At 31.8% G+C, this 27,877-nt stretch overlaps 2 protein-coding genes across 6 annotated transcripts in view; both read right to left on the reverse strand.

Moving 5' to 3' along the window:
- Positions 1 to 3,555, reverse strand: part of LOC145330006 (caspase-14-like) — a 35,516-nt gene extending 31,961 nt beyond the window's left edge. The window contains exons 1-5 of the mRNA XM_080174533.1: positions 3,498 to 3,555; positions 3,117 to 3,206; positions 2,549 to 2,585; positions 1,765 to 1,855; positions 1,054 to 1,155 (exon numbers count right to left, since the gene is read on the reverse strand). Coding sequence (XP_080030659.1) covers positions 1,054 to 1,155; positions 1,765 to 1,855; positions 2,549 to 2,585; positions 3,117 to 3,125 — 239 coding nt within the window. The 5' untranslated portion in view covers positions 3,126 to 3,206; positions 3,498 to 3,555. The remainder of the gene's footprint in view (positions 1 to 1,053; positions 1,156 to 1,764; positions 1,856 to 2,548; positions 2,586 to 3,116; positions 3,207 to 3,497) is intronic.
- On the reverse strand, positions 3,556 to 27,386 carry LOC145330008 (2-oxoglutarate and iron-dependent oxygenase JMJD4 homolog). Of its 5 annotated transcripts, none has more exons than XM_080174539.1 (19): positions 27,343 to 27,386; positions 25,599 to 25,680; positions 25,036 to 25,084; positions 24,626 to 24,721; positions 23,066 to 23,101; positions 22,521 to 22,563; positions 20,025 to 20,071; positions 19,393 to 19,451; positions 18,241 to 18,298; positions 17,083 to 17,146; positions 14,979 to 15,085; positions 14,605 to 14,674; positions 13,970 to 14,046; positions 13,641 to 13,675; positions 12,806 to 12,874; positions 12,084 to 12,146; positions 6,041 to 6,142; positions 5,430 to 5,558; positions 3,556 to 4,692 (listed from the first exon to the last, which is right to left on the reverse strand). In XM_080174539.1, exons 1-18 carry the CDS (start codon positions 27,371 to 27,373, stop codon positions 5,480 to 5,482), a joined length of 1,167 nt encoding a protein of 388 aa, XP_080030665.1. In that variant the 5' UTR covers positions 27,374 to 27,386; the 3' UTR covers positions 3,556 to 4,692; positions 5,430 to 5,479. The 5 variants fall into 5 exon arrangements, with proteins under 5 accessions (XP_080030665.1, XP_080030663.1, XP_080030661.1 ...); XM_080174537.1 differs by having other exon boundaries at positions 3,556 to 5,219; XM_080174535.1 differs by having other exon boundaries at positions 3,556 to 5,351; positions 5,424 to 5,558.
- Between the last annotated feature and the right edge of the window lie 491 nt (positions 27,387 to 27,877).

Below are 27,877 nucleotides of genomic sequence, written 5' to 3' on the forward strand. Positions count from 1 at the left end.
TCCATATTTTGATTTTTTTAGATATCTTAAACTATTTTGAATTTTGAATAGTTTTGGGACTAACTAGATTTTCTCAGGCTAAAACATATAATTTTTAAAGATTGGCTTCATTTCTTATTGAGAGTACAAAGTATGATAAAGTTGTGTAAAATATTTTGTTAAGATTTATGTATTGGTTATATTTATCAATAATTAGTATTGACAAGAGAAAATTAATCTCACTAATAAATAAATAATTATAAAATATATACGCAGTTTTTCTAACATGTATTTTCTATTAGGGATTGCAATCCGTATCCGGAATCCGCCCAATTTTGGAATCCGAATCCAGAATCCGTTTTTTAATAGCGGATTCCGGATTCTTGATAGGCAGGCTAAAATTAGCGTCTTGAGTTTTTTCTTTCAACTGCCCCTTTTTAAAGGCAAAGATTATCATCATTACATATAAAATCTTTTAAAATCTGGTTCGATTACCTATCGAAAGTGAATTACAGAGAACAGCAAGAACATTAATTTTTAGAACATATGTAGCACTTAATTTTAAAATTTTTTTAAAATCCTTTTAAAATACTGCTAGAATCCGGAATCCAAACCCGGAATCCGCCAGAAATAAGAATCCGGAAACCGCCATTTTTTTGACGGATTCTTTTAAGAATCCGGAATCTGAATCTGGCCTAAAATTTGACGGATTGCCATCACTGTTTTCTATTCAATCTGAAGAAGAACTGTACTTTTAAGAATTTTCAAAAAAAAATCGAATTATTTTTCCTGTATGGCTTAGAAACTGATAAATATCCGTTTTATTAGAATAAGTTCTGAGCCATACTGAAAAATCTTGAATCGTATACTTTTCTGTTAATGTTAAAATAATAATAAAAATATTAATACTCTTCGACCTCGGGGCTAATAAAAGTGGTTTTAATCTTAAAATTTTATATTTAAATATCCGAAGAAAGCTGTTTATATACGATGCAATTAATCATTTTTTAAAGTTTCCATGACAAAATATGCATAAGGAACTAAAACAAATAAATCAGTCAAAGCTAGACATACCTTAGAACAGCAGAAGTTTTAACTCTGACATCCATTTTTCCTCTTTCTTGTGCTGCAGAATCTTCCATGTCAAACGTGCTCATAGTGTCTATGCTCGTCATACTAAAACAAGGATGACATCATCTATATGTGGCGAAGCAAAACAATCATGGATGGACAGGACACGCTGACAAAGGAAGTTATAGTGCAGATGTTCAGTAGTCATACAAAGAATTACAAAGAGAGAATATTTGATTATAAAACATTTACGTAATTTGTAGAATGACCAACAGACCGACGGACCAAGTAAATTATTGTATGCTGGATGACTAACATTTTTTTCTTATGCCATTTAATCCCTGTACATTATACCTTGTTGTCCTAGGAATCAAAGTTAAAATCCGTATGTTTTTAATGTATGTAAGGACTTTCTTGTAACGATTACAGAGTTACTACACTTTCCAAAATCGTACCCAAATGTTACAGGAATTAGAATAGGTACAATATCGGATGAACCTACAGATTGACCCTAATTATAGAAAGCTGCGCTTCTAAAAAATGAAACCTGGCATTTTGTGAGGTATGTTGTAATCTTGTATAGCTAAAGCCATACCCGTGGGAGGCTATCAATTCAAATTTGTCTAACTTAAAAAAATGGCTATCCGTTACCTACTGACGTACATACGGACCTACCATAATTATAGAAAAGCTTCGCTTCTAAAAAAATGAAACCTGGCATTCTGTGAGGTATGTTGTAATCTTGTATAACTAAAGCCATCCCCATGGGAGGATAGCATTTCCTGGGTTTGCATCTCTTCATCTTCTAAAATACGGATGTGCATTAACTTTCACATATTTTCACATCAGAATAGGTATATTTTTTTAATATTGAAATGAGCAGAAATATAAAAAGACAAGACAGTAGCCGATAAATTGATGTACATTCCCAAAGATTATGGAAAAATTCTGTAGATTAAAAATTAGAGGTTAGGTAGGTAAACAGTTTGAACACTTAACTTTATTAACCAACCAATTAAAATTTACTTTAATCCAACGAGTAAGAAACGTTTTATAAAAGTTTGGGGACTAGTGCGTGTAATAAACAGCCCATTGTCCCCTCTCTCTCTGAGTAACAAAAAACAATGGCGAATAAACAAAAAAGGGTGTTTGGAGAATGAGTAAATCAATTGGAGAATGTACATTTCCCTATAAGATACTATCCCTATGGGTCTTTCTCTTACTTAACCTAACCTTAAATAAGCATTAAATCTCCCAAAAGATTATTTGTGGCCCGTAAAAACATATTAAAGCAAAAATAGAACCTAATCTCTTGTTAAAACTAAAACTAAAATGAGGGGTGGTCGACTTCTCACAACCCCCACCCAAAAAATTGGACTTTTTTCTTTTTAAAACAAAAAAAAAATATTGGGTTGTCGAATTTACCCCCCACCCCCCTCCCAAGTGCCCTAGGAGGCCTCTAGGGGCGTGAACGCTAGTTCATAAATATAATAATTACCTAAAGACAATTTTGGTATTTGTAGCTCTTCGTTCCTCTAAAATATAATTTAAAATATTTCAAAAATTTCAAAATCGACAACTTTTTATTGTATGTCATTTTTTTACATGTACATTTATGTTATCTTTTTGCTTGCTAAGTATTTTATGTTTTTATATAAATACCATATTCTTATATAAACATTGTGTTCAGACATTACTTTTCACATAAAAAAAAAAATATTTTCCAATATGACTTCGAAACAACTCGATATCCACTGAATTAAAACCGGTTCTCAGCCATACATCGTATTACGAACAATTTCCCAATGAATAGTAAAATAAAAATCGGCCTCTTAGGCCTAACAAAACTGGTTTTAATCTTATAATGTTTCATTTTAATATTAACAGAAAGCTGATATGTGTAATAGGTATTAATAGGTATTTGTAATGCGATAAATAACTAATTAAATCTTTAAAAATATCTAATTTAAGTACCTACATAATATTGATAAATGATTTTTATGAAAATCCTTTTCCCAAAAAGTTTTTTTAAAAATGAAACGGCTGAAACCATTATTTTTTTTTACCTGACTCATGACTGTTAAATAATTTTTCTTTTGGCTGACAATTCACTTTTTCATTTCACATTACACACAGGTAGACATTCACCTCTGGCTCTGGATTAGGGTTGGGTCGAATACATAATTGGACAGGTACCGGATATCCGGTATCCGACAGATATCAGGCCGAATAATCGAAGTAGCAAAAAAAGTTTTCTTCACAAAATAGTGTTTTAAAATATAAAAAAGTTTAAAACTTAAATATTAAGTAGAACCTATTTCTAAGCAATTACTTATTGCTATATAGTACCAAGAATTAAAGAAATAATGCTTGTGACTGTTTGTAAAAGGGATTTTTGCTGTAAAAGATAAAATATTATATTGCCGGATATCCGGGCCAACCCTAACCTGGATGGATAGCTAGTCACACATTCTATACATTTAGCTGATATCCTACATTTTAAAATTTCTGAAAAGTTGAACAAGTTAACAAGTTGTTAAATTTTAGGTGTGCCTATAATTCCGCATATCATCACAACTTTAAACTAGTTTTAATCAGGGAGAAAGGGGACACTGGGCTGTTAATTACACTTGTCCCTTAAGTTACATAATAACGTTTTTTAATTCGTTAGCTTAAGAACATAGAGAACTTATTGAATTTTGATTGATTGGTTCATTAAGTTGAGTGTCCAAACATTTCAACCACTAATTATGATCTACAGAAGGAGAAATTTTGTGTTCATTGGGGATGTAAATCATTATGTAAATTAAGCGCGGAAGTTAATTCACAACTTAATTTTATAATGTACATGATCCATTCAGGATGAAAGGGAAGGGTCTCAATGGCAAATAAGTAAAAAAAATACGGACACATACGCTATTTAAATATTGCTGAAGACCTGCAGGATTATACCTGGAACCTAAAAATTGACTTGAACGACTACATTTCAAATTAAGATGTACTAAAACTTGGCATTAGATTATAATTCGATTAAAATAATGTCTAAATTAAATAGGATTATAAACTATTGAAAACTTATTTTTTAGATTTTCATCATTCATCATTTCATTGAAAATCTTAGTTGATATCAATAAAATTCATATGTATAAATTGATATTTAAATTTTCTCCAAAATAATTCTAAAATATTTGAAATTACAAAACTTTGGTAACGTGTACATTTAAGTTTTTGTTGGAAAAGAAATAGTTGAATAGACAGAAAAAAAGTTGTTACTTTATAAAAAAAAAGTAAAATCGGAGAGTTTGTGTAACTTAAACATTTAAACTTATAGTTAAAGATAGATCTAAACTAAAGATTTAGGTTAAAGTTAGGTTTTCCATTTTCTTCATATCAACCCACTGATCTACAGGCATAATACAATGACCGATAAATTTATGTACACAAAATTACCCTTTCTGCAGATTTAAATTAGTGGTTGAAACGTTTGAACACTCAACTTAATGAATTAACCAGTCAAAATTCACTAAAGTCCCCTAAGTTGTTTGGGCAACGAATAAGAAAACAGCCCATTATCCCCTCTCTCTATGCTTAAAACTATTCCTTTCATATTTAGAAACAACTAGCATTGTCATAAATCTCCAGCTTTTAAAATATTGTCTTTACATAAACTGAGAACCCACCCACGCAAAAAGGATTCCTAAGATTGCTCATTGTTTCCTGTAACAGCAAGATTAAATGCTAAGAAAATAAAAATACTGTGATTTTGGGTGATTAAATAATTTTGGAACATGCTTCAGGAAAAGGATTTAAAAATACTTAGAACATTGAAAACATATTTTTTTATATTGTTTTTAAGACTCAGGTTATAAAAAAAATTAGAATCTTTAATATTTTAAAGAAATTATGAATTTTTGGATAAGGAGAAATGGTTAATTTAGCGGACATTCAGACAATCTGTTACTTTAGAATAAGGAAAGGTAGATTCATTACATATTTAGCAGCTATAAAACAATTACAGGCAAATAAATCTTCTAAATTTATATGCTTAGATGGAATAAAATAATCACTTTTCCCGTTATCGCTTCGAAACCGATTAATATCCATTGGATTAGAACCGGTTCTCAGCCATACTGAAAAATTATTCATAGCATCGTATTGTATCTAGTTTTCTAAGAATACAAAAAATGTACAATCATATGATTAAACCAGTTTTTTAGACTGTGCCTTCGGTATCTCGGGGCTAAGAAAACTGATGTGAATCTTATAATTGTACATTTTTATATCCGCGGAAAGCTGTTTATAATACGATGCGATAAATATCATTCTATGTTTCTACCCCTATAAAACCTTGCAATTTGGATATGTAAAGTGTAAAGAACAGTATCAGATAAATATTATCACAGTCAATTTAATAATTTAGAGCAAAATCTTATAAAATCAAACTAATACAATTTTTGGCTTCTATGATTTTTGTAACATATTTATTCTTTTCTGTAAATCCATTTTCTCTGCATTATAAAATCATTAAATATTCTTTTTAAATAAATCTTTCTAGACGATTTAACAATATCTCATACCTTTTTTAGCTCGGAGTCTATATTATTCATAAGAAACAAACCGTTTCTAAATCTTAAAGAAATGGTTATATATCGCTTCGTATTATAACACCTTTCCGCAGATATTAAAATGTACAATTATATGATTGAAACCAGTTTTGTTAGCCCCGAGATGCAAAAGGCACGGACTAACAAAACTGGTTTTAATATTAAGATTTTACATTTTATATTCGTAGAAATCTGGAAATAATACGATACGATACATGATTTTCTAGTATGGCTTTAAACCGGTTCTAATCCAGCGGATATTGATGAAATTCAAAGCAATACTGGAAACCCATTTTTTCTAAGGTGTTTGAAATTATTAAAGACAGAAAAAAATGCATTACATATTTGCATGAAAATATCATATTCTAATTTAATGATTTTAAAACCTGAAAACATTCTCAAGACTAGAAAATAAACTGTAGATAATTGTAATTTCATTATTCACATCATGTTTTTCTTTTAAATTCTCGTTCATTTTATCTTTAAGTCTAAAATATGTTATTTATTTAAAAAATGCAGCTATGTTTAAAAACATATTATTATGTAAATCCATGAATAAGAATAGAAATGTTTAAAATAGATTTCTATGAATAATGACTTGATAGAATTCTGTTTTTCAATAATTTTTAGATACGAAGTTACTATATTAATAGACTATCGGCTACGCCCCCTAGAGGCCTCTAGGAGCACTTGAGAAGGGTGGGAGTGATTTTGGTTTCAGATTTTGTTTTTGGGGGTAGGGGAGGGGTCGACCATCCCCCATAATTAATTTTAGTTTTAAATAAAATTTGGGGGGCGATTTTTATTGGAAGGGTGTTAGTCCCATCCTCCAAAATAGTTATAAACCTTCCCAGGACAAATGGGGAAGCTAACCTATAAAGGAGAACCATATCGGTTCAGAGGTTAACGAGATCCTGCAGACAGACAAACATCCTGTTACTTTAATATAAGTACTAGCGGCTTCGCCCCTAGCCTAGAGGTATAAATTACCTGGAGATCCCACACTCCACAACTATTTTAAATAATTAAAAAAAAATTGGCGGGGGGATTTTTTGTTTTTGAGGGGGTTAGGGGTGTCCCACTCCCCAAGCCAAGAAAATAGCCTAAAACCACCACAGGACCAGTAGGTATATTCCCTATAGAGTAAAATCCGATCGGTTCAGTAGTTACCGAGATCTTTTGGGACAGACGGACAGACGGACGGACAGACATCATTCTACTTTGTATTATAGATATGTTCTATCAGTTTTATTAAATTAAATCTATCATCTCTTTTTATTGATTTGATTACAAAAATCTAGTACATTTTAGTATTCCTCTTTAATAAAACATGGATGACAGGACACAGGTCTCCTTAGCAAAACCTTAGATTAAAAAAAATCTCGAAAGAAACGGACAACAGGGCCTTCAAATAGGGTACAGTGGTGGTAAGAAACCGTTGGAGATTAAATCTTAGCTGCTCCTTCTTGCCAGATATTGCAATTTGAAGTTTTGTGGTAAAAATGCCTAAAATTACAAGAATTCCAAGGATATATGCATAAGTGAACACCTTAATTCATCAAATAAAAAGGGCGAGTTTAACATTTGAGGAGTTTAGAAATCTCTTCATTTGTAAACTACACATTTCATCCCCATTTAGAACAATTTTTACTACTATAAGTGATGTTTTTAACTTCAATAAGAGTAATAAATAAGGTACTATAAGCTTAAAGAGGTTTGCCCAATTTACAACTTTATCCTAAAGGCTGTTACCCTGGAAAAAACTTCAGTTCAAGTTTACATATGGCCCAAGTTACTTTTAGTAATTCTGCTCCCCCCCCCCCCCTTCATACTCTCACAACCTACAAACTTTAGGGTGTAGGGGGGGGGGGGGGAGGGGAGCATAGTAATACTATTATATGTTTCTTAAAAACTAATTGAAGTATAGTGGGAAAAATTATTATGTAAGGTTTATAGGCCAAAATTTTGTAGAAAATATGTTGACCACCTTCTCTCCCCTTCCACCTCGTCCTGGCATAATTGGGGAGGGGGGGGGGGGGGGGGGGGTGGCAGAAGATCATTCAAATGTGTTTTAAGAAAATATTAGAGATACATATAAAGCTTTTGAATTTGTATTGTTGAGGGACCCAAAGCACTTTTACATGTATTGCTGACCTCTTCCTCTCCCCTCATAAATCAAAAACATAACATTTTGTAAAGAGAGAATGGTTGGGTTGCAGTTGAAAGGTTACTACTATGGTGTGTTACTATGAAACCACTAGAATTGTAGCAGCAAAGCAAATATGCTTTGTTAGGTCAAAAGTAATTTTAACAAATTTTGCTGAAACCTCCTTCCAAGCCCCCTTACCCTCCCTATTGCTTTACAATCTCTCCCCCCCCCCACCCTCCCTCCAAATAAGTAATAGAAGGGAGTATAGCAATACCCTTGTGATTTACTTCGAGATTACTCAAGATATAGAGTGCTTTTGGATTTAAACTTTAGTAGGTCCATAAATACTTCATAATTGAACAAATATTGCTGACCTTTCACCAACCTCAACCAACCCCATCCAGAAAAATTATATTGCTGCTCAATTCCCTCCACCCCCATAAAAAATATATTAAAATATTGCTTGCCCTCCCTTTCCCTCTCCAGCTACCCTCCATACAACCTCACCACCTGTGTTTTACTCAGAAACCACTGTAGAAATAAGGAGCAAACATTGGAATAAAATTTTTAGATTTCAATTTGCTTTATACAGGGTGCGCCACATAAAACCGGACTTTTTCTAAATTGTAAACAAATGAACATAAAATCGTCAATTTTAAAGATTTTATTAAATTTTAAAAACTGGCAAGCAAACTAGGTATATGACTATTAGATCATTGAATAAAATCGCCGCCAGCATCAATCACCGCCTCTACCCGCCTCCTCAACCGCCGGCAGTCCCAGGTCAAAATGTACCTGTACAAGCTGGCGAAGTTCTCCTTGATAGTGGCAATGAGGGAGGTCTTTGTGGTATGAGCACGTCTATTGGTGCATGCTTCAAAGTAGCTCCAGGCCCAAAAGTCCATTGAATTAAGATCGGGCTGCTGGGAGGCCACATTTCCTTAGGATTGTGAGTAACCGCAGGATCCAAATTCACCCAACTTTAAGCTACCCTTTGACACGGAGGCCTTTATTTGTACCAGAGTTGAGCTAGAACGACGTTTTATACCTTTTTGGAAATGGCATGAAGATTCAGCTAGGGTTGTCAGCGTAATTCATAGTCTAAAATGAGTTTTTAAGTTCCATATGGGTCTTTAACGCCGAGAACCGAGAAATTTTCACGATTTTTGACGTTTTTGACATCTCTAAATCTGCCTCGTTTCACTTTGCCGGAGTACTACAGCCAAGCCATTTTAGATAGAGAGCTCTAGTCTTTTCTAGTGTCTTACGGATGTATCTAGCAGTATCCCCAGTAATTTGCATAACTCTACCTCATCTAAAGATGGGCTGAGGTCTGATTTAGTGGGCCCTAGTCGAGATTCCAGATTATATCATCAGCGCATTTTGAATCTGCCTTGTTGAACATAAGCGCGGCCAGCTCGGAGTACGAGCCCATCTTCGTCCAAATATTTTTTTGTGCTAAAAGGTCATTACCTAAGCTTTTTATAGTGGGGTCAAACATCCTGATTGGTCAAGTAGTTTTGATGCTATGACCGTTTAAAAAAAGTCCGGTTTTATGTGGCGCACCCTGTATGTATTACCTAATCAATGTTTGGGGAAGGAGCAATGGATTGACAATAATTCTTTTATTATTCCAATAGGCTGAAGGAGATTATATAGCAAAATAATTGTACTAGATTGGGAGGGTTGTAGTTGAAATAGATATTTATAAAATTAAATATAGCCTACATAAGTTAAAATATTAACCCTGAATATCTCCAGAGGTTTCTAAATAATATACAATATTATTTACCTATGCCACTAGCCACTATTTCCAACAGATGGAGGGGGGGGGGGGGAATTTAGCAATATTTGTAAAAGTAACTAATATCCCAAAAAAGCTTAAATCCAAAGTTTGCTTAATTTAATTCAGTGATTTCAAAGTAACACAAGAATATTTTCCATATCCACTGCCCCCCTCCTAATAATTTGTCGTCTAAGAAGGAGGGAGTGGGTTGGTTGAAGCAATATTTGCAAGAGATTTTGATGCCTACTAAAGTTTAGGTTCTAAAGCTTATATATATCTTTAGTGCTATCTAAAGAACTCTTCTGCCTCTCCACCCCCTTCCAATTAGATTTCATTAGGGGTGGGAGGGGGGGGGGGGGGGGAAGGTGTAGTCAACAATAATTCAGAAACTTTGGGCCTAAGAATCTTACATATAATGTTTTCTTTCAATACTTCAAGTAGTTTTGAGTAAAACATAATACTATTACTTTGCCCTCCCCCCTAAAATTTATGGGTTGCAAGAGGGGGTTGAAGAGGGGGGGGGGGGGGGGTTGAGAGTATTTTAAATATTAACTTTAGCTATATGTAAACTAGAACTGGTTCTTTACTGGTTCCAGGGTAACAGCCTCTAGCTTAAAGTTGTAAACAGAACAATGTAACTTTTATATTAAATAATTTCTTTAAAGAAACAAAATTTTCTAAATAGGGAGGGACTGTGTAGTTTACGTATGCAGAGACATATAAACTCCTCAAATGTTAAACTCACCCTTTTTTTGATGAATTAAGGTGTTTACTTATGCATATATCTTTGGAATTTTTGTAATTTTAGGCATTTTTATCACAAAACTTCAAATTGCAATATCTGGCAAGAAGGAGCAGCTAAGATTTAATCTCCAACGGATTCTGACCACCACTGTACCCTATTTGAAGGCCCTGTTGTCCGTTTCTTTCGAGATTTTTTTTAATCTAAAGTTTTGTTAAGGAGACCTGTGAGGAATAAGGTATAGCCAACAAGCGAAATAAATATAAATTTTATTTTGAGGCAGATAAAAAAGCACAACCCCCCCCCCCCCAAAAAAAAAAAATAACGAAAAAATCAGCTGTATGCGGCAAGATTTAATGCAGTAGCGTACACAGTGATTCACCAAGGGTAAGGCGTACCCTAAAAATTTCAATTTAATGTATTGCAATAATTTTTTTACACTTAAAAAAGAAATTTTCAGTGGCAACCAAATTAAGATTTAATTCATTATCTGGGTACTTTTAAGCCATTTGTTACATATTTTTTCCACAAAATGCTTTACTCTGTCCAAAATTCCATTTTAAAACTTTCTATTGCGTTTCTTAGTGTACTTAATCAGAAAGTAAGGGAGGGGACAATGGGAATGTGCAAGAATATAGCAGGTTCTGACTGACTTTGGGTACTAGCGAATCAAATGCCGCAAACTCTCAACAATTAATTTTAAATATAGCAGACAAGTATCAATAAATTTAATTTGTTATGAGATGACTGGTTTTAAAATTTTTTTTCTCCAGAAAATATCATTTCATAAACAAAAACTTTATTGTGATATTTGTGTAATAAACAATCTAAGAACCCTTTCAATTTGGAGTTATGGGGCTATGGGGTTGAAGAAACGGGTTCCAAGAAGATTTTTCTAGTAATTAATTACAGAATGGTTACATCAGTCTGATGTGCTGGTAATCTAATTTTCAAATAAATTTTTTTTTTCTTGGAACTTTTTTCTTATTTTATAGTTTTCTAAAATTTAGGTATTAACACACCCTTAAAAATTTCCTTAACATTTACTGGATAAATCTGGATTTCATGGTCTTTCAGCGAAAACTCTTAAATTGAATTAACTGCCAATTGTCCCTCCCTAAATCGCTGGTCCTTAATATTCAAATTACAGGATAACTATGGTAATAACCCCGCCTTTTATAATTTTGTTACTAGCTAAGTATAAGTTGAAAAACAAAAAGATAAGGAGAGATTGTGAGATTAAACCAGCTTAATTTGAATTTCTTACGGTTTCCTATTCATCTAAATCCTTAGTAGCTCTATATTTAAGGATTATAACCGAAATATGAAACAAGGATGACAACATCCATAAAAGCGAAGCTCTGAAACGGTACGGCAAATGAACATTAACACTTGTAGAGTGTCAGAACTGAATAATCAGAGTAATATAAAAATGTATAAAATTCGAAACAAATTTTTAAGTAAATTTGTTGAAAATTGCTTAAATACAGGATACTGTTGGAGGACATACTTACATGTTTAGGACTTGATTATAGAGATACTTAGTTAAGTTTATATCGTATGGAAAAGCTTGTCTTTTAAAATAAAACATGTACGTACAAACATTCTTTTTTTGAAACTCTTTTAAAAGGAACAAAATACATCTTAAAAAGTCAATAAATTCTGAGTATAAAACAAAATAACAAAAACAAAGTTTACTTTTTCGCTTTCTATGAATAATATAACTCCTGTTCTTAATCAGAAAAAAAGTACCTTCTATCAAGAATGAAGCTTAGTAGATCAACAAGTTGAAAATGATTTAATCCGAAATGTTCCCTGAACAAAATATGTTTTCATAATAAAGTTGAAGCCTTGCTAATACAATTTAACCAGATTTTTCCAAAAATTAGCAGTAATGTGTAGAATTACAGTATTTTGCTACAACTTAGTAAGCAGTTGATCTGTAAAAAAAGAAACGAAAATCTTTAGTTGCACCCCCCCCCCCCCATTCCTTATCCCTATATATTCTTGAGCAGTATTGATAGAATGAAGGATCAAGTTGGTTTATATAGTTGATTGTATTGTGTAGCAAAAGAAATCAATATTATCTTAAATAACAGAGGTAAAATCACACCTTCCCCTAGCTAAAAGACAGACAGACGGACAGATAGGCTCTTTTTTGTCCATTAAGTTTGTGAGTTTGAATTGATAAAAAAATATGAAAAGAGAACCTACCATACATCAAATACGTTGTTGAAGTCAAGGCGTGTTAAACAATGAAAAAAAACATAAAGCCAAAAAAGAGAATCTTTCTTTTTCGCGTAATTCCGTAAAGTTCGGTGCAAAATTCCAGTCAAATGCATACAACTATACATTTGGTTAAAATTAAGACCAATTTGATATAATAAGCGCATTTGACTGGATGCTTGTGCCCAACTTTACAGAATATCGAGAGAAAAAAATGACCCTCCTTTTTTTTGAAAACTCTTGTTTACCTTAAAATATTTTGGCAAAGATTATTCCAGTCAGGATCATCCATACAATCTGATATCTCTGCGTTAACCCTTTAGATATTTATTAATATCATTAATAATGTATATAAACTGGTAGGGGGGGGGGTGGGGTTAAGGAATAATTACCCCCTCAATTTTTATATCCATTTAGTGCAACAATTACAGGTTACAGCTCTATGTGATATTCTATTGGATATATATCAATTTTCAGGCATTTTATGAATACTGAAATTACAAAAAATGAAGAGATAAAACTCTTATAAAGTGAGAATTAAAGTTTCTCTTAAGAAAATATATATCCTGTTTATATCTAGGATTTACTTATAAAGTAGGTAGTTTAGACTGGAAAAAAGAGCATTAAGCATTCATTTCATAACAAGGATGACAATATCCATAAAAGCGAAGTTCTGAAACGGGAACAAAATTTGTTGCAAAATTTCTTAAATACAGGATACTGTTAAAGGGCATTTTTAAGATTTGATTATATAGATGATTCGCTTATAACATTGTACCTTGTGGTAATAGGAGTCAGTATTCCAAAAAATCAGATTAATAGGATAATAATATCATAAAAAAAAAATCAATTTATTTCATATTGACGTACGGACTTCTTGGTAACGATTAAAGAGTTGCTACGCTTTCTAATTAGTACCTTACGGTTACAGTATCATCACACAAAGCTTAAAATCGATAGGACAATTCAAACATGCCTAAATTAATGAAAAGAGCTAACTGTGATGGACGTAAGACCCTAATTATAGAAAAGCTTCACTTTCCTAGGAATGAGGAAATAAAATGAAAAATAGAAATATCTTACCGTTCAAGTTCCCTATTAAGATTGAAGTACACTCTCTGGAATATAATAATTCATTTATTATTAAATTGTATATGTTAATAATTTTCCTATTCAGTAAAACTTACAAGTGTTAAAAATTTTTATTGTAAGCAGAATGATACCATCCATAACAGCGAAGCTCCTCAAATTAGACAGTCATACAAACAAACAGTCAAACATAGAGATTATTATTATAGAGGCCTTTAGGGACAGACTTGTCGTTCTAGGAATCAACATTTAAAATAAAGTATAATTCTATAACCTTTTTTTAACATCATCAGCATGTTTTATACAAAATAAATGAATTATTCCTGAATATTAGAATCATTAAACCAATTATGATTTATAGAAATTGTATCCACAATATTCTTGACTTGGTGGAACCAGCCTAAAACAGATGACACACTAATGAATCCATTATTACTTGGATCTTACACCAGATTATCATGCACTCTTAATAAAGTGAAAATTAAAGCTGGCTAAATAATAATACCCGGTGGATTAGAACCGGTTCTCAATCATAATGAAAAATCATATATAGCATTGTGTAATTTCTAGTTTTCTACGAATATAAAATGCACAATAATAATAATAATACTGTTTGTTATACAATGCGATAAATATCTATTCCGACATTTAAGATTGATAAGAGAAGGTAGATGAAAAATAAATAAATTTAATTTAAATTAAACAAAAACGTAACTACTCTATGTTTAAGTTGTTTGTTAGTCCGTTGGTACGTATAATCTAGGCATAAAATATGGCCAACGTGCGAAATAAATCTAAAATATTATTAAAGGGGGGAGCGGGGGGGCAGACAGAAAGATTTACATTACTACTAAGCGTTTCCCTCCAAAACTACTAAAAATCACGTAAATAAAGGTTTCGTGATTTTTCCCCGAATTAAATTAGTTATTGGTAACAGCTGTGTATAATACAATGATACCTGAAGGTACAAAAACAACATCACCACTTCTCTGTTCTATACGCAACAGCTCTACTTTGCCATTCTTTTCCTATTTCAAGGAAAATAAATTAATTTCCAGTATGGCTTCGAAACAGATTAATATCGGCTGGATAAGAACCGGTTCTCATACATACTGAAAAATCATGTAAAGCATCCGCGGAAAGCTGTCTACGATATATTGCGATAAATAATTATTCTAAAGAGGACCCTTTTTATAATTTAGAATTGATCCAGCCTTTAATATTTATAAGTATACAACAAGTTAATTGTAAATTTATAAATTACTTAGGTTAGTTTAAGGCTATTTTCCTGACTTCTTACACCCTTCCCTAGATGTGCTAAATGAGCTATACCTGTAATTTTAGTGATTCTAAACTTTCAATATCATAAATATAATTAGCAGGAGATATTTCAACTTTATTTTCTTCTCCAGGAGCAACAAATATCCATTCTTTTATTCCTAAAATAATTATCATCATTATAATAAAGTAACAGGAAGTCTGTCTGTCTGTCTGTCTGTACCGAAGGATCCCGCTTACCGCAAACCGAGTTTTATTTTAAAAACATAAGGTAAGAATTTTAATATGGGATGAGGAGTTTTCCAGTTGTTCATACCATGAACTATAGTCTATTTTCTTATCCATTCAGATCCATGGATGGATCCTATTCATAGGTTTGAAAAAAATTATTTTAACACATTATTTGACACGGTACAAATAGACATTCTTTTTTTATAAGCATCATGTACATATTTTTTTTAAAAACGTAAAAGAAATAATATTGTTTTGATTACGTAATAATACCTGACTAAGTTTAGTTAAATCACAAATAAGAATAAGCAATATCAGAAACAAAAAGAAATAAATCATTACACAAATAGAAGAAAGTGCACAGAAATTTGCAGGGGGCTGTAAATATTCAAAGGGTGAGGGGATTAAGAAGGAGATAGCCCTATCAAAATATTCCTTTCTTACTTTACGCCCCTGGTTTAATGCACCAAAAAACGTCCCAATCAAAAAAAGATCGGGCTTATAAGTTAATTCATACTTGTTTAGATATAAAGTAATAGGAACTGTGTCTGTCTATACAAAAAGATCTCCTTTACAGTGAAGCTTCTCATAGATATTGGGGAGGTTTATAGCTATTTTGGGGAAGGTTACCACCACCCTCCCAGAATGAATTGCCAAAAAATACACAATATTATTTCTACAGTCCCACAAGAAGGAGCCACTGTATGACTTACTGGTTTTTCCTTCCTACATGGGTGCAGATTCTTTTCATTTTAAAACTACAACTTAAAATGATTCTGGTTAATTTCAGTCTAAGGAATCATTCTTTTTTTTCTTTGAAAACTTATCCACTTAATATAACAAAAAGTATTTTCAAACTCAATCAAAACTTGCATAAAAATTCCAATCCCAACATTTTTGACATTTTCATTTGAATTCTATGTTAGAAAAATGACAATCATTTTTGAAATACCCATCAATTCTCATAAAATATTTCAAAAATTTCCAGTGAAACTTACAGACACTTTTAGATGAACAAACATAACAAAACTCGTAGGAACAATAAAACAAGGATGACAACATCCGTAAAAGTGAAGCTCTGAAATGGTAGGACAAACGCACATTAACATTTGAAGTGGCAGAACTGAAAAAAAAACAGAATATAATGTATAAGTTTAAAGAATATTGTAAGTAAATTTGTTGCAAAACTGCTAAAATACAGGATACTGTTTGAGAACATACTTACATTTTTTGGATTTGATTAAAGAGAAGCTTCGAGAACTTGTGTTAAGGGTGAGTCGACCCTCCAATTAACAATTTAGTTTTTTTAAAAAGCAAAAAAATTCGCAGCTGAACTATTTTTAACTAGAGGCTACTCCCCTAGCATCTAGGGTTTCTTTACTTGAAGCGGCAGAGAGAAAGAAGCTAAAATCTATCCCAAGCAGGGTGTCGGAGCCGTTTAATTTTGATGCGGCTCCGGCTCCTACCTTAAAATTAATATCAATTTTTGTTCATTATTGAATTTAATAAAATAAAATAAATAATATAAAATATTTTGCTTTTATTTGATTAAAGCTATATAAAAGTAGAAGGATGTGTGTCTATTTGTTAAGTAACAACAGTTTTTTAGTTTATTATATGGAAATAGACCGTTGCCAAATTATAATATTACTTAAAAAATCATTTTTAGCTAATCTTGAGCTGGAGCCGTTTTTAACGAAAAATACGGCTCCGGATACGGCTCCACCAAAAATGTTGCTGCTCCCGGCTCCGGCTCCGAAACACTGATCCCAAGAGTCAAGACTTGAATCTTAAAATATACTAGCCTAAAACAATCGAAGGACCTACCTGACGCTTAACTGGAATTGAGATCTTAAGCTTCAGACAAACGCCTTACTTCTTTATATAGTAGGATAAGGTCAAGTTTTAAGACTCTAATATGACGTACCTACAATATTAGCAGACCAACTGAAAGATCCAAAAACGTCAGAATGAAAAGGCGTAAAAGAATCCTAAAAAATATCACAAACAAATATTAAATTGATGTCACTATATAATTCTATGGAATATTTTAAGATATAATATTAAAAAATGATTACCTATCTGAAAGAAAAAAAATATTTTTGTCATCATTTTTAAAATTTTTACTTATATACCTACCTATCTTTTTCATTTCTATGTACATCTTAATAATTTTACTCCACTATTTGCACTATTAAGGGGTCAGTTGCATTAAGTGCATTTAATGAGTTAAAGTACTTAAAGTAGGGAACCCTAAAGTTTTTTTTTTGTAAAATATGATAATTGTAGGTTCGCAATAACATGCAGTTTTTACACTTTAAATGCTAATTTGTGATTGTTCAGATTACCATTTCAGAAAACCTATTGTACGCATTAATCACAAGAATACCGTCTTACATACATATTTCAAAGTAAATAATAATCAATATGGCACCACTAGAAGTTTCCCTTGCTGTATTGTTAAAAACGTCAAATATTACACTAGAGTGTAATGTTCAGTCATGTCTTGAAAGTTTTAAAACTACACTAGCGGCTACGCCCCTAGAAGCCTCTAGGGGCACTGCACTGGTAGGAGAAGGAAAAGTCGACCTCATCCTATTTTAAATTTGAGTTTCCAAAGAGTTATAAAATTTTTTTTGGGGGGGGGGGAGAGGGGGGTTAAGACACCCTCTCGATAAATAGTTTAAAACCTTCCCAGGACCTATAAGAAGCTTCACTGTAAAGGAGAACAATATCGGTTCAGCGGTTAGCGAGATCCTTCGGGACAGACAAAAAACGCTTACTACTTTATATAATAGGATGGTCAAAAATTATATTCTTTCATACTTAATCTTTAAAAAGGTATATGATATCATATAATAGGAAAAAAAGACTAGGTTCACAAAATTAAGTTAAAATGCACTTCGTGCAACAACCAAACTACCAAAACTATTACATTAAAAAACTTGCCATCAGCCCTTTGTAAATCTCTAGCAATTGTAGGGCTTTCCTAACCCCCCCCCCCCCCAAATAAAAACAAACACTTTTTCCCCCCACTAGTTTGTTTGTGGTCCCCAAACTGAATTTTGCGAATTTAAAAACTCACCTTTGGTCCAATATAAACAAATTTATAATCAGATCTTGATTCCTCTTTTTCTAAATCTCTTAAAATTAATAGGACATTAGATAATAAATTAATGTACACAGACAATTATAAATCCATGATTTTATATTTGTAGATTAAACTTTTTGTGTGTAAGTTTATTAAGGGAGGGGGGGGGGGGGGTTTAATGCAACCATCTTGTAATCAGGGAGCAAATGGCACTTAAAATTCGAATTTCGATCTGAACTTTTGCATGAGTAATCCTTGGTAGGTCTATTTTCCCCAAAGTTGGAAAAGTAACGGCTGGCGGCTCCGCCGTTTTTTTTGCCTATTTTCAGGGTAAATCCATCATCAATTACTTAGGAATCAACTTTTTAAAACATATTTTTGGTTTAATTCATGTTAAATGATAAGAATAACCATTTTTAAAACTTCTAGTACCAACAGCTACCGTCTAGAACCGTTTGATAGCGTTTTGGAGTGGTAAAGAGTATTATGTGGAGATAGGTTTCGTGACTAATTTGCACTATAGATAGCGAAAAAATGGCAAAACGGCTGAGCCGCCAGCCGTTAGCCGTTACTTTTTCAATTTTTTGTTCTATTTAGGGAAAATATATCTACCAAGGATTACTCATGCAAAATTTCAGATCAAAATTCGAATTCTAAGTGCCATTTATACATTGATTACGAGATGGTTGCATTACCCCCCCCCCCCCTTAATTAAAAGTTTAACTTAATTAACTTTTGAAGCCAACCAATAAAAGAAAGTGTTCATACAACAGAAGAATTTACAGTCCAATGCCCTTTCCTTACTTTAAGAAAAATAAAAAATCATAATTAAAAAATAAAACTTATTCTTTTAATTATGATAATAACATTAATGACCACTTTAAAACAATGATGTTTTAAAATTCCTAATTTTTCATATTCATAAGTAAGTAGTTAGGTAAAATATTAGAAGTCTTAGAAAAAAATACGTCATTGATTAAATAAGGTACACTCTCTGAACTTATAATTAAGCTTTAAAAAGAAAAGTTTTATACTGAGACTTTGTTTATTTACATTAGGAAGCTAGACGACCATCGTTTTTAGACAAAACTAAAAACTAATGTTTTTTATTATATTTTCAAATATCATGCTTAATTTAAAACAAACCTGTTCAGTAGCCATTCATTAAGCCAGTCAGACTTAAAATATTCAGGTACTGTGTAAGCCTAAATAAATAAAACTTTTCTTGGGATTATGCCAATTAAATGCTATTTTAAAGTCAATGTAACATAAAACTTAAATATACAATTTTCTTATTGATTGTTAAGGGTGGCAAGCAATAGTCAAATAGTTTATAGTAAAATAGTAGGTGAACAAATTAATAACATCAAAAAAAATCTTGGTATTGTTATAATTACAAAATTTACAATTTTTTTTACATTTTTAAAATATTCTATAATTTTTGTATTTAACAGTGTATACTTTAGAATGATCTTTGTTTTTATTCTAAATAAAAATGAAAATTAACTTGACATATTTAAAAGAGAGTAGTTATTTCTCGCGTCGTATTATAAACAGCTTTCCGCGGACATAGAATGTACAATTATAAGATTACAACCAGTTTATTTTAGCCCCGAGGCGCCGAAGGCACAGACTAAAAAATGATTTTAGTATTATGATTGTACATTTTTATATCCGTAGAAAACTGGATATAATACGATGCTAGACATAGTTTTTTCGTATGGATGAGAACCAGTTCCTATCCACCGGATTCGAAAGAATACGATAAAAACATTTACCTCATAATCAATATCTAACTTTCTGCAATTAGCTACAAAGTGCCAATCTGGGTTAAAAATCAAATTATCTCTAAAAATTTCTTAAGCCGTTGAAACCATTATGAAATTAATAAGTATCCTATTATATATAGTACCTACTAAGGTTTTTTTTCAGTAGCTTAAGCTTTCAACAACTACTGAACAGATTGAGTCCTCCTTTCTAGTGAAGCTTTATATGGGTACCGGGTTGATGTGGGCTGTTTTTTCTTTAGATTGATTTATGGTTTTCTGCTCAACCCTTCTACTTTGATTACGAAGCCACTAGACTAGGGGCGCAGCCACTGGTTACATTAAGTAGTAAAATGAACAGTATTCAATAATATATATATAAGCTACCATTAGCCAAATTCTTATCCTACCAATTCTATTTCAACATTTGTGGAAGATATAATAGGTTCAATTCTCGGCAAAAACCACTTAATAACCAAAAAGGTTAAAATAAAAATGTGATTAGAACATTTTTTGTATTTAATATTTATATCAAAGGGGTCGTAAGGGATAAGACAATAGATAATAAATTGATGTACATCCTCAACCATGATAAGCCAATAGATTCTGGTTCCAAAGTTTGGACACTGCTAATTTGAACCTACCAATCATGATTAAGTAAAATTACTCAAGATTTTAACAACACGAAAGAGAAATTTATAAAACTTTGGAATAGTTATTTCTCGCATCGTATTATAAACAGCTTTCCGCGGATATAGAATGTACAATTATAAGTTAGATTACAACTAGTTTTTTTAGCCCCGAGATGCCGTTTTAATCTTATGGTTGTACATTTTTATATTCGTAGAAAGCTGGATATAATACGATGCTAGACTTAGTTTTTTCGTATGGATGAGAACCGGTTCCTATCCACCGGATTCGAATGAATACGAGAAAGATGTTTAAATTATTGTTCAATGTCCGCTGTATCTTTAACAGTCGAAGATCTTAATTCAGATATAAAGGTAAGGTTATTTGTACAGGAAATACCAGGGAGGAGGGGACATGACATGGCGTTTTTTTTGTACTAGTCCCCAAAATTTTCTAACAACGTTTTCTTATTCGTTGGCCTAACAACTTTTATTGAATTTTGATTGGTTGGTTCATTAAGTTAAGTGTCCAAACGTTTCAACCACTACTTGCAATTTAAAGAAGGAGTATTTTTGTTTATCATCATTGGGGATGTACAACAATTTATCTGCCATTGTCACATCTCTTTAGATCCCTGGGAATTAGAGAGAAATTCTCCACATTTTTTTTTGCAAAATAACGGTATTGTTATTTTCTTTAGGAAAAAAAGACGTAAATTGTTTGGTAAAAAAGATTTATAGTACAGCAAAAACTTCTTAAAAAAACAAATTGTATGTATAGGAATTTTTCTTTATTTTTCACAAATTTGAGACATGATGACGTGACGTCATAAAGTAAACTTTATTATATGTGTAGTTCTAACTTAGGCATTTTTGGGTTTAGTTCAGACAATTTATGCTTTAGCCATATGGTTTTATTCCAGGGATCTCAAGGGATAAGACAATTTCAGATAAATTGATGTAATTCTCCAATGATGATACACAAAATTACACCTTCTCCAAAATTATAATCAGTGTTTTGACACTGATTTAATTTAATAAGCTAACCAAATAAAATTCAATTAAATTCCCCAAAGTTGTTGCGCTAATAATACAAAAACGTTATTTAAAAACTTTGGGGACTAATGTAATAAACAGCCCAATGTACCCTCCCTCCCTGAGTTCTACATTAAACATTTTCTAGTTTAGTTCAGACAATTTTAGAGATATGGTTTTGTAATAAATTTATTCAGTACTTCAAACAGCAAAAAAGAAATTCAATAAAGCTAAACTAATTAAACAATTGATCATTGAATTCTAATTTGATAAAAAATAAAATTAGGATACCATTAAGAGTATAATTTTCAATATTATATTAGGAAAACTTGGGTAGAAACTAATATTAGTTATTAGTTATCATCGACTAAAAAAGTCAACTTTTCAAATAACACAAATAATCTAAAATAAACTAATCCTATTTGTAACAATTGGATTTTCAAAAATATAAACAGTTTTTTATTGAAAATTTGAAGTAAAGATTACTTTCCTTAGAATTAAAAACTAAAGAGAATAATTTTTTTGTGTGTTTTATTCTTAAAAAGGTATGTTAGCGTTTAGTCAAATGTGCTTATTAAGTCAAACTTTTCTTAATTTTTACCAAATGTAAATATAATTATGAAATATTCAAAATTATGAACAGTTTGACTTAATAAGCGCATTTGATTAAACGCTAACACACAACTTTACAAAAATTGTCCCACTTTAATTCTTAAAGCAATCTTATGTAATTTTTAATTATGTCCATAAGTTTTATGCTTTACTCATCTAAGCGACAGACTCTCTACTTTTCTCTTAAAAGCTAAGCGAGCAGCTTCTTTTCAGATAGGTGATAATTGAATTCCTTTCAGATAATTCAATTCTTCTCTTTCTTCTTCTTTCCAATACTAAAATTGTAAAGTTTCAATTCTAAAGAATTATTCTTGGTATAAAAAGGAGGTTGAACAAAGGCGCCACTTTATGTAACTAAAATAAAGGATCTCAACAAACTAAAATAAAAACAAATTTTCTAAGCAGTTGATTCTCAGTTGTACTTGTACATCATACATTGTGGTACCGAATACTCCCGTTTCCAGCCATATTTTTCATTAAGAGTACATATAGTACTAAATAATTAACTGCAATACAAAGTTTAAATGCTGTAAATATTTTTTAATTTCCTTTTTTTTAAAAGTGGCACATCCGCCCTCTCCCTTTAATTCAATTGTCTCAAAAACTTTTCTTTCTTATTTTTAAAAACATGTCTTCATCGAATTTTAAGTGTACAGTTCTTTACAGTGCACATAGTGACGAAATAAATCTATAATAACAAATATTATTGAACAATAACATATTATCAACTAGGAAAACTTCATTTAAATATTATGTATGAAAATTTATAAGTAATACCTTTATGTAATCTTGTAGTGATTGTGTTACACACTCCTACAAATATAGAATTGTCATTTTTGGATAGAGATTAATTATTGAATTTGATAAAATAAATAAATACCTAATATAAAATATTTTGCTTTTATTTGATTAAAGCTATATAAAAGTAGAAGGATGTGTGTCTATTTGTTAAATAACAATAGTTTTTCAGTTTATTATATGGAAATAGACCGTTGCCAAATTATAATATTACTTTAAAAAATCATTCGGAGCCGTTTTTAACGAAAAATACGGCTCCAGCTCCACCAAAAATGTAGCTGCTCCCGGCTCCCCGCTCCGGATCAGAAACACTGCCTGTATCCCTGACTTTGTTGTCACTTAGTTACCTATCCATGTATCCCTGACTTTGTGCTCACATAGTTACCTATCCCTGTATCCCTGACTTTGTAGTCACATAGTTACCTATCTCTGTATCCCTGACTTTGTGGTCACATAGTTACCTATCCCTGTATCCCTGACTTTGTAGTCACATACTTACCTATCCCTGTATCCCTGACTTTGTGATCACATATTTACCTATCCCTGTATCCCTGACTTTGTGGTCACATAGTTACCTATCCCTGTATCCCTGACTTTGTAATCACATAGTTACCTATTTATGTATCCCTAACTTTGTGATCACATAGTTACCTATCCCTGTATCCCTGACTTTGTGATCACATAGTTACCTATCTCTGTATCCCTGACTTTGTGGTCACATAGTTACCTATCCCTGTATTCCTGACTTTGTAATCACATAGTTACCTATTTATGTATCCCTAACTTTGTGATCACATAGTTACCTATCCCTGTATCCCTAACTTTGTGATCACATAGTTACCTATCCCTGTATCCCTGACTTTGTAGTCACATAGTTACCTATCCCTGTATCCCTGACTTTGTAGTCACATAGTTACCTATCCATGTATCCCTAACTTTACGGTTACTAGTTACCTATCCCTGACTTTGTGGTCACATAGTTACCTATCCCTGTATCCCTGACTTTGTAGTAACATAGTTACCTATCCATGTATCCCTAACTTTGTGATCACATAGTTACCTATCCCTGTATTACTGACTTTGTGGTCACATAGTTACCTATCCCTGTATCCCTGACTTTGTGATCACATAGTTACCTATCTCTGTATCCCTGACTTTGTGGTCACATAGTTACCTATCCCTGTATCCCTGACTTTGTGGTCACATAGTTACCTATCCATGTATCCCTAACTTTGTGGTCACATAGTTACCTATCCATGTATCCCTAACTTTGTAGTCACATAGTTACCTATCCCTGTATCCCTGACTTTGTGGTCACATAGTTACCTATCCATGTATCCCTAACTTTGTAGTCACATAGTTACCTATCCATGTATCCCTGACTTTGTGGTCACATAGTTACCTATCCATGTATCCCTAACTTTGTAGTCACATAGTTACCTATCCATGTATCCCTAACTTTGTGGTCACATAGTTACCTATCCATGTATCCCTAACTTTGTAGTCACATAGTTACCTATCCATGTATCTCTGACTAACCTGGGAGTTGAAATATTTGGTGTTACACAATGAGACTGGAACTTTGTGGTCACGTGGAAATAAATTTACGAAGAACTCCAGGTTTGGTTTACCATCCTGAAATTGAAAAATGAAACTAAAAAAACTTGCATTTTTTGAGTAAACCATTTCATATAATATAAAGAACAAATACTAAGGTTAGGTAAGGTTATGTCAGTTAGCCCTGCAGGGTTAGGCATAGGCAACCAGGTATATCCACTGCAGGGAAAGGCTCTCCCAATGGTTAGGAATATTAAAAGATCCTTTCCCATTATTTTCAATTATTTTTAAAATAAGGGGGAAGAGAGGTTTAGTGCTCAATAGAAACTTTGAGGGAAAATAATATCTTTTTAGAAAATGAATTAAGCAATTTCAAAAATGGAAAAAAATACCTTAACCCAATCTTTACTTGCAGCCCAGTTAGCACTATCCAAAAATCCTCTAAAAATTGATGTTATTTTAATTAGGCACTTAAACAGTTTATTATTGACTATTTTTCTTAATTTATTAGAAGAGAAGGTACTCTGTACCTCTCTTTGCCTGTCCATTCTTTAGTCCGTAACGCTAAGAAAAAATGTTATTTTTCGGCTAATAGGTATTTAAGATAAAATGCAGATTTTTCTTTGTGAAAATACTCATAACTTATGATCATCCAGTGTACAACTTTTGATTTTCAATTATCTACCATATCCTGCTCTCTTTTTTTTTATAAACACTGAATAATTTTCTATAAATCTCTTTGTCATCTATCCACAAATTTAGTTACTTAATTGTTATTTTTATGAAATATTCACATAAATACCTAATAAAAGGCAATCCCTCGAAATGAAATTAATGACAAGTGAATGATACAGCAATATTAATCTAAACGTCTTTAGTATGACACGTTCCATGCTAGATCATATACAGGCAAACGTGCTACTGTATTGTAGAACAAACTATATATTTGTTTTACCTTAAAATGCATGGTTTGTTAGAGCATAAGTACTTTTCATAAAAATATTCGTAGCTTAGAGAAAATGGCGGTAATAGTTCATCTAAAAAATAAACAATCATCAAATCATAAGAAGCCAGAGAGACATGAAATTTCATTAGATTAGTAGATTTGGAAATGTTCCCAGAAAGCTAAAAAACCATAAATGGCTTCCTAAATTTTAATTCAATTTGCAAAGCGCTTGATGTTAATACAAATAAATAAATAACAATAGATTGAGGTTTTTTAAAAGGTCTGAAATCTGTTTACAGAAAGATATATATGAACTTTTAGACATACTTACATTTCAAGACTTGATTATGGAGATGCTTTGCTATAACAATATGCCTATGAATCAATTTTATAAAAGTCAAGTTTTTTAAAATAGACCACCAGACTGGCCTAATTATGATAGCCATCATGCAAAGTTTGATAAGAATATTTTTTTTATGCCTAAGGGGGGGGGGTTAATGCAACCATCTCGTAATCAATGTATAAATGGCACTTACAATTCGAATTTCGATCTGAAATTTTGAATGAGGAACCCTTGGTAGGTTTATTTTCCCTAAATCGATTAAAAAGTTGGAAAAGTAACGGCTATCGGCTGCCTGCTCAGACGTTTAGCTGTTTTGGGGCTTTTTTTAGGGCAAAATTATCAATAAAAACACCAATAAACTTTTTAAAAATTTCTAGTACCAGCTGTTTAACAGCTAGAATCGACTAAAAAAGGCTGGTAGAAGCTATAAAATACCAAGAGTATCATTTTTAGACTGAATAATTTAAAACTATCATTCAAAAAGTTGATTCCTCCGTAATTAATGATGGATATGCCCTGAAAATAGCCAAAAACCGGCTAAACGGCTGAGCTGCCAGCCGTTACTTTTTCTAACTTTTTATTCGATTTAGGGAAAGTTGACCTACCAAGGGTTCCTCATGCAAAATTTCAGATTGAAATTCGAATTCTAAGTGCCATTTATACATTGATTACGAGATGGTTGCATTAAAAACCTATAATTAGGGTCGGTCCGTCCGTAACGGATAGATTTTTTCGTTAATTTAGACATGTTAGAATTGTCCTATCGATTTCAAATTTTGCATGATGATTACTTTAGTAGTTAGGCACGATTTAGAAAGCGTAGCAACTCTATATAATCATTACCAAAATGTACGCGCGTCCATTTTAAACATGTTGATTTGTTTTTACTTTTTTAAATAGCTTTTTTCGTTAATTTAGGCATGTTATAATTATCCTATAGATTTCAAATTTTGCATGGTGATTTCTGCAATAGTTTCGTACGAGTTAGAAAGCGTAGCAACTCTATAATCGTTAACAGAATGTCCGTACGTCCATTTTAAAAATGTTGATTTTTTTAACATTTTTAACAACAAATTTGTATGTGACCTAATTATCTGATTGGTCTGATTTTTGGTATACTGATTTCTGGGACAACAAAGTACAATATTATAAGCGAAGCAACTCTATAATCAAGTCCTAAAAATGTAAGTATGTCCATAATCATTATCCTGTATCAAGCAGTTTTTCAACAAATTTACTTAAAATTTTGCTTTGACTCTTATACATTCGCATTCTGATAATTCAGTTCTGACATTATACAAGTGTTAATGCCCGTTTGTCCTACCGTTTCAGAGCTTCACTTTTATGGATGTTGTCATCCTTGTTATTAATAGAGTTTAGGATTTTATCTCAATTGAATCTTATTTTTACCTATAGTAATTTCATTGTTTAATTGTTTCATTTTATATATTTTTTTTTCTGAAAAAAATACAATTTAAATTTAGTTTAGTGTATACCTATTTATATCGTTATATGTATAATTTTAGAAAAAGATAACAATCTATAAATGTTCCGTTTCATTTTTAAACAATTTGTTTTATAAATCAGAAAAGAAAAAAAATGAATATGCGTTTAAAGCAATCATAAGTAGTATTGCGTTGATTTGATGTAAAAAATATGGATCTTTAAAGAAACTGTTGTTGAGAAAAGGGATCTAAAGGGATAAGACAATGGTCGATAAATTGATGTGCATCCCCAATGAGGATACACAAATTTAACCCTTCTGTAGATTACAATTATTGATTAAAACGTTTGGACACCTAACTTAATGAACCAACGAATCAAAATTCAATAAAGGTCCACAAAGTTAATGCAACGAATATGAAAACGTTGCTATTGAACTTTGGTTTCTCCCACTTCTAAACTTAAAGCCCCTAGATGCCAAAAGCTCTACCTTTAGGAAGAA

The sequence above is a fragment of the Acartia tonsa genome, chromosome 10 (genome assembly GCF_053477335.1).
Source record: "Acartia tonsa isolate MP-2025a chromosome 10, ASM5347733v1, whole genome shotgun sequence".
Taxonomy (NCBI): domain Eukaryota; kingdom Metazoa; phylum Arthropoda; class Copepoda; order Calanoida; family Acartiidae; genus Acartia; species Acartia tonsa.

Bases quoted from the DNA above. Each gene is read 5' to 3' on its own strand.
- LOC145330008 (XM_080174539.1), bottom strand. From the start codon at position 27,373: ATGAAACAATTAAACAATGAAATTACTATAG. The intron at 20,072-22,520 runs GAATTCAATTAT...TTTTTAACCCAG, and splicing joins AGAATTGAATTATCTGAAAG to ATTGGCACTTTGTAGCTAAT. The intron at 19,452-20,024 runs GTAAATGTTTTT...TTATTTATTTAG, and splicing joins AGTTAGATATTGATTATGAG to GCTTACACAGTACCTGAATA.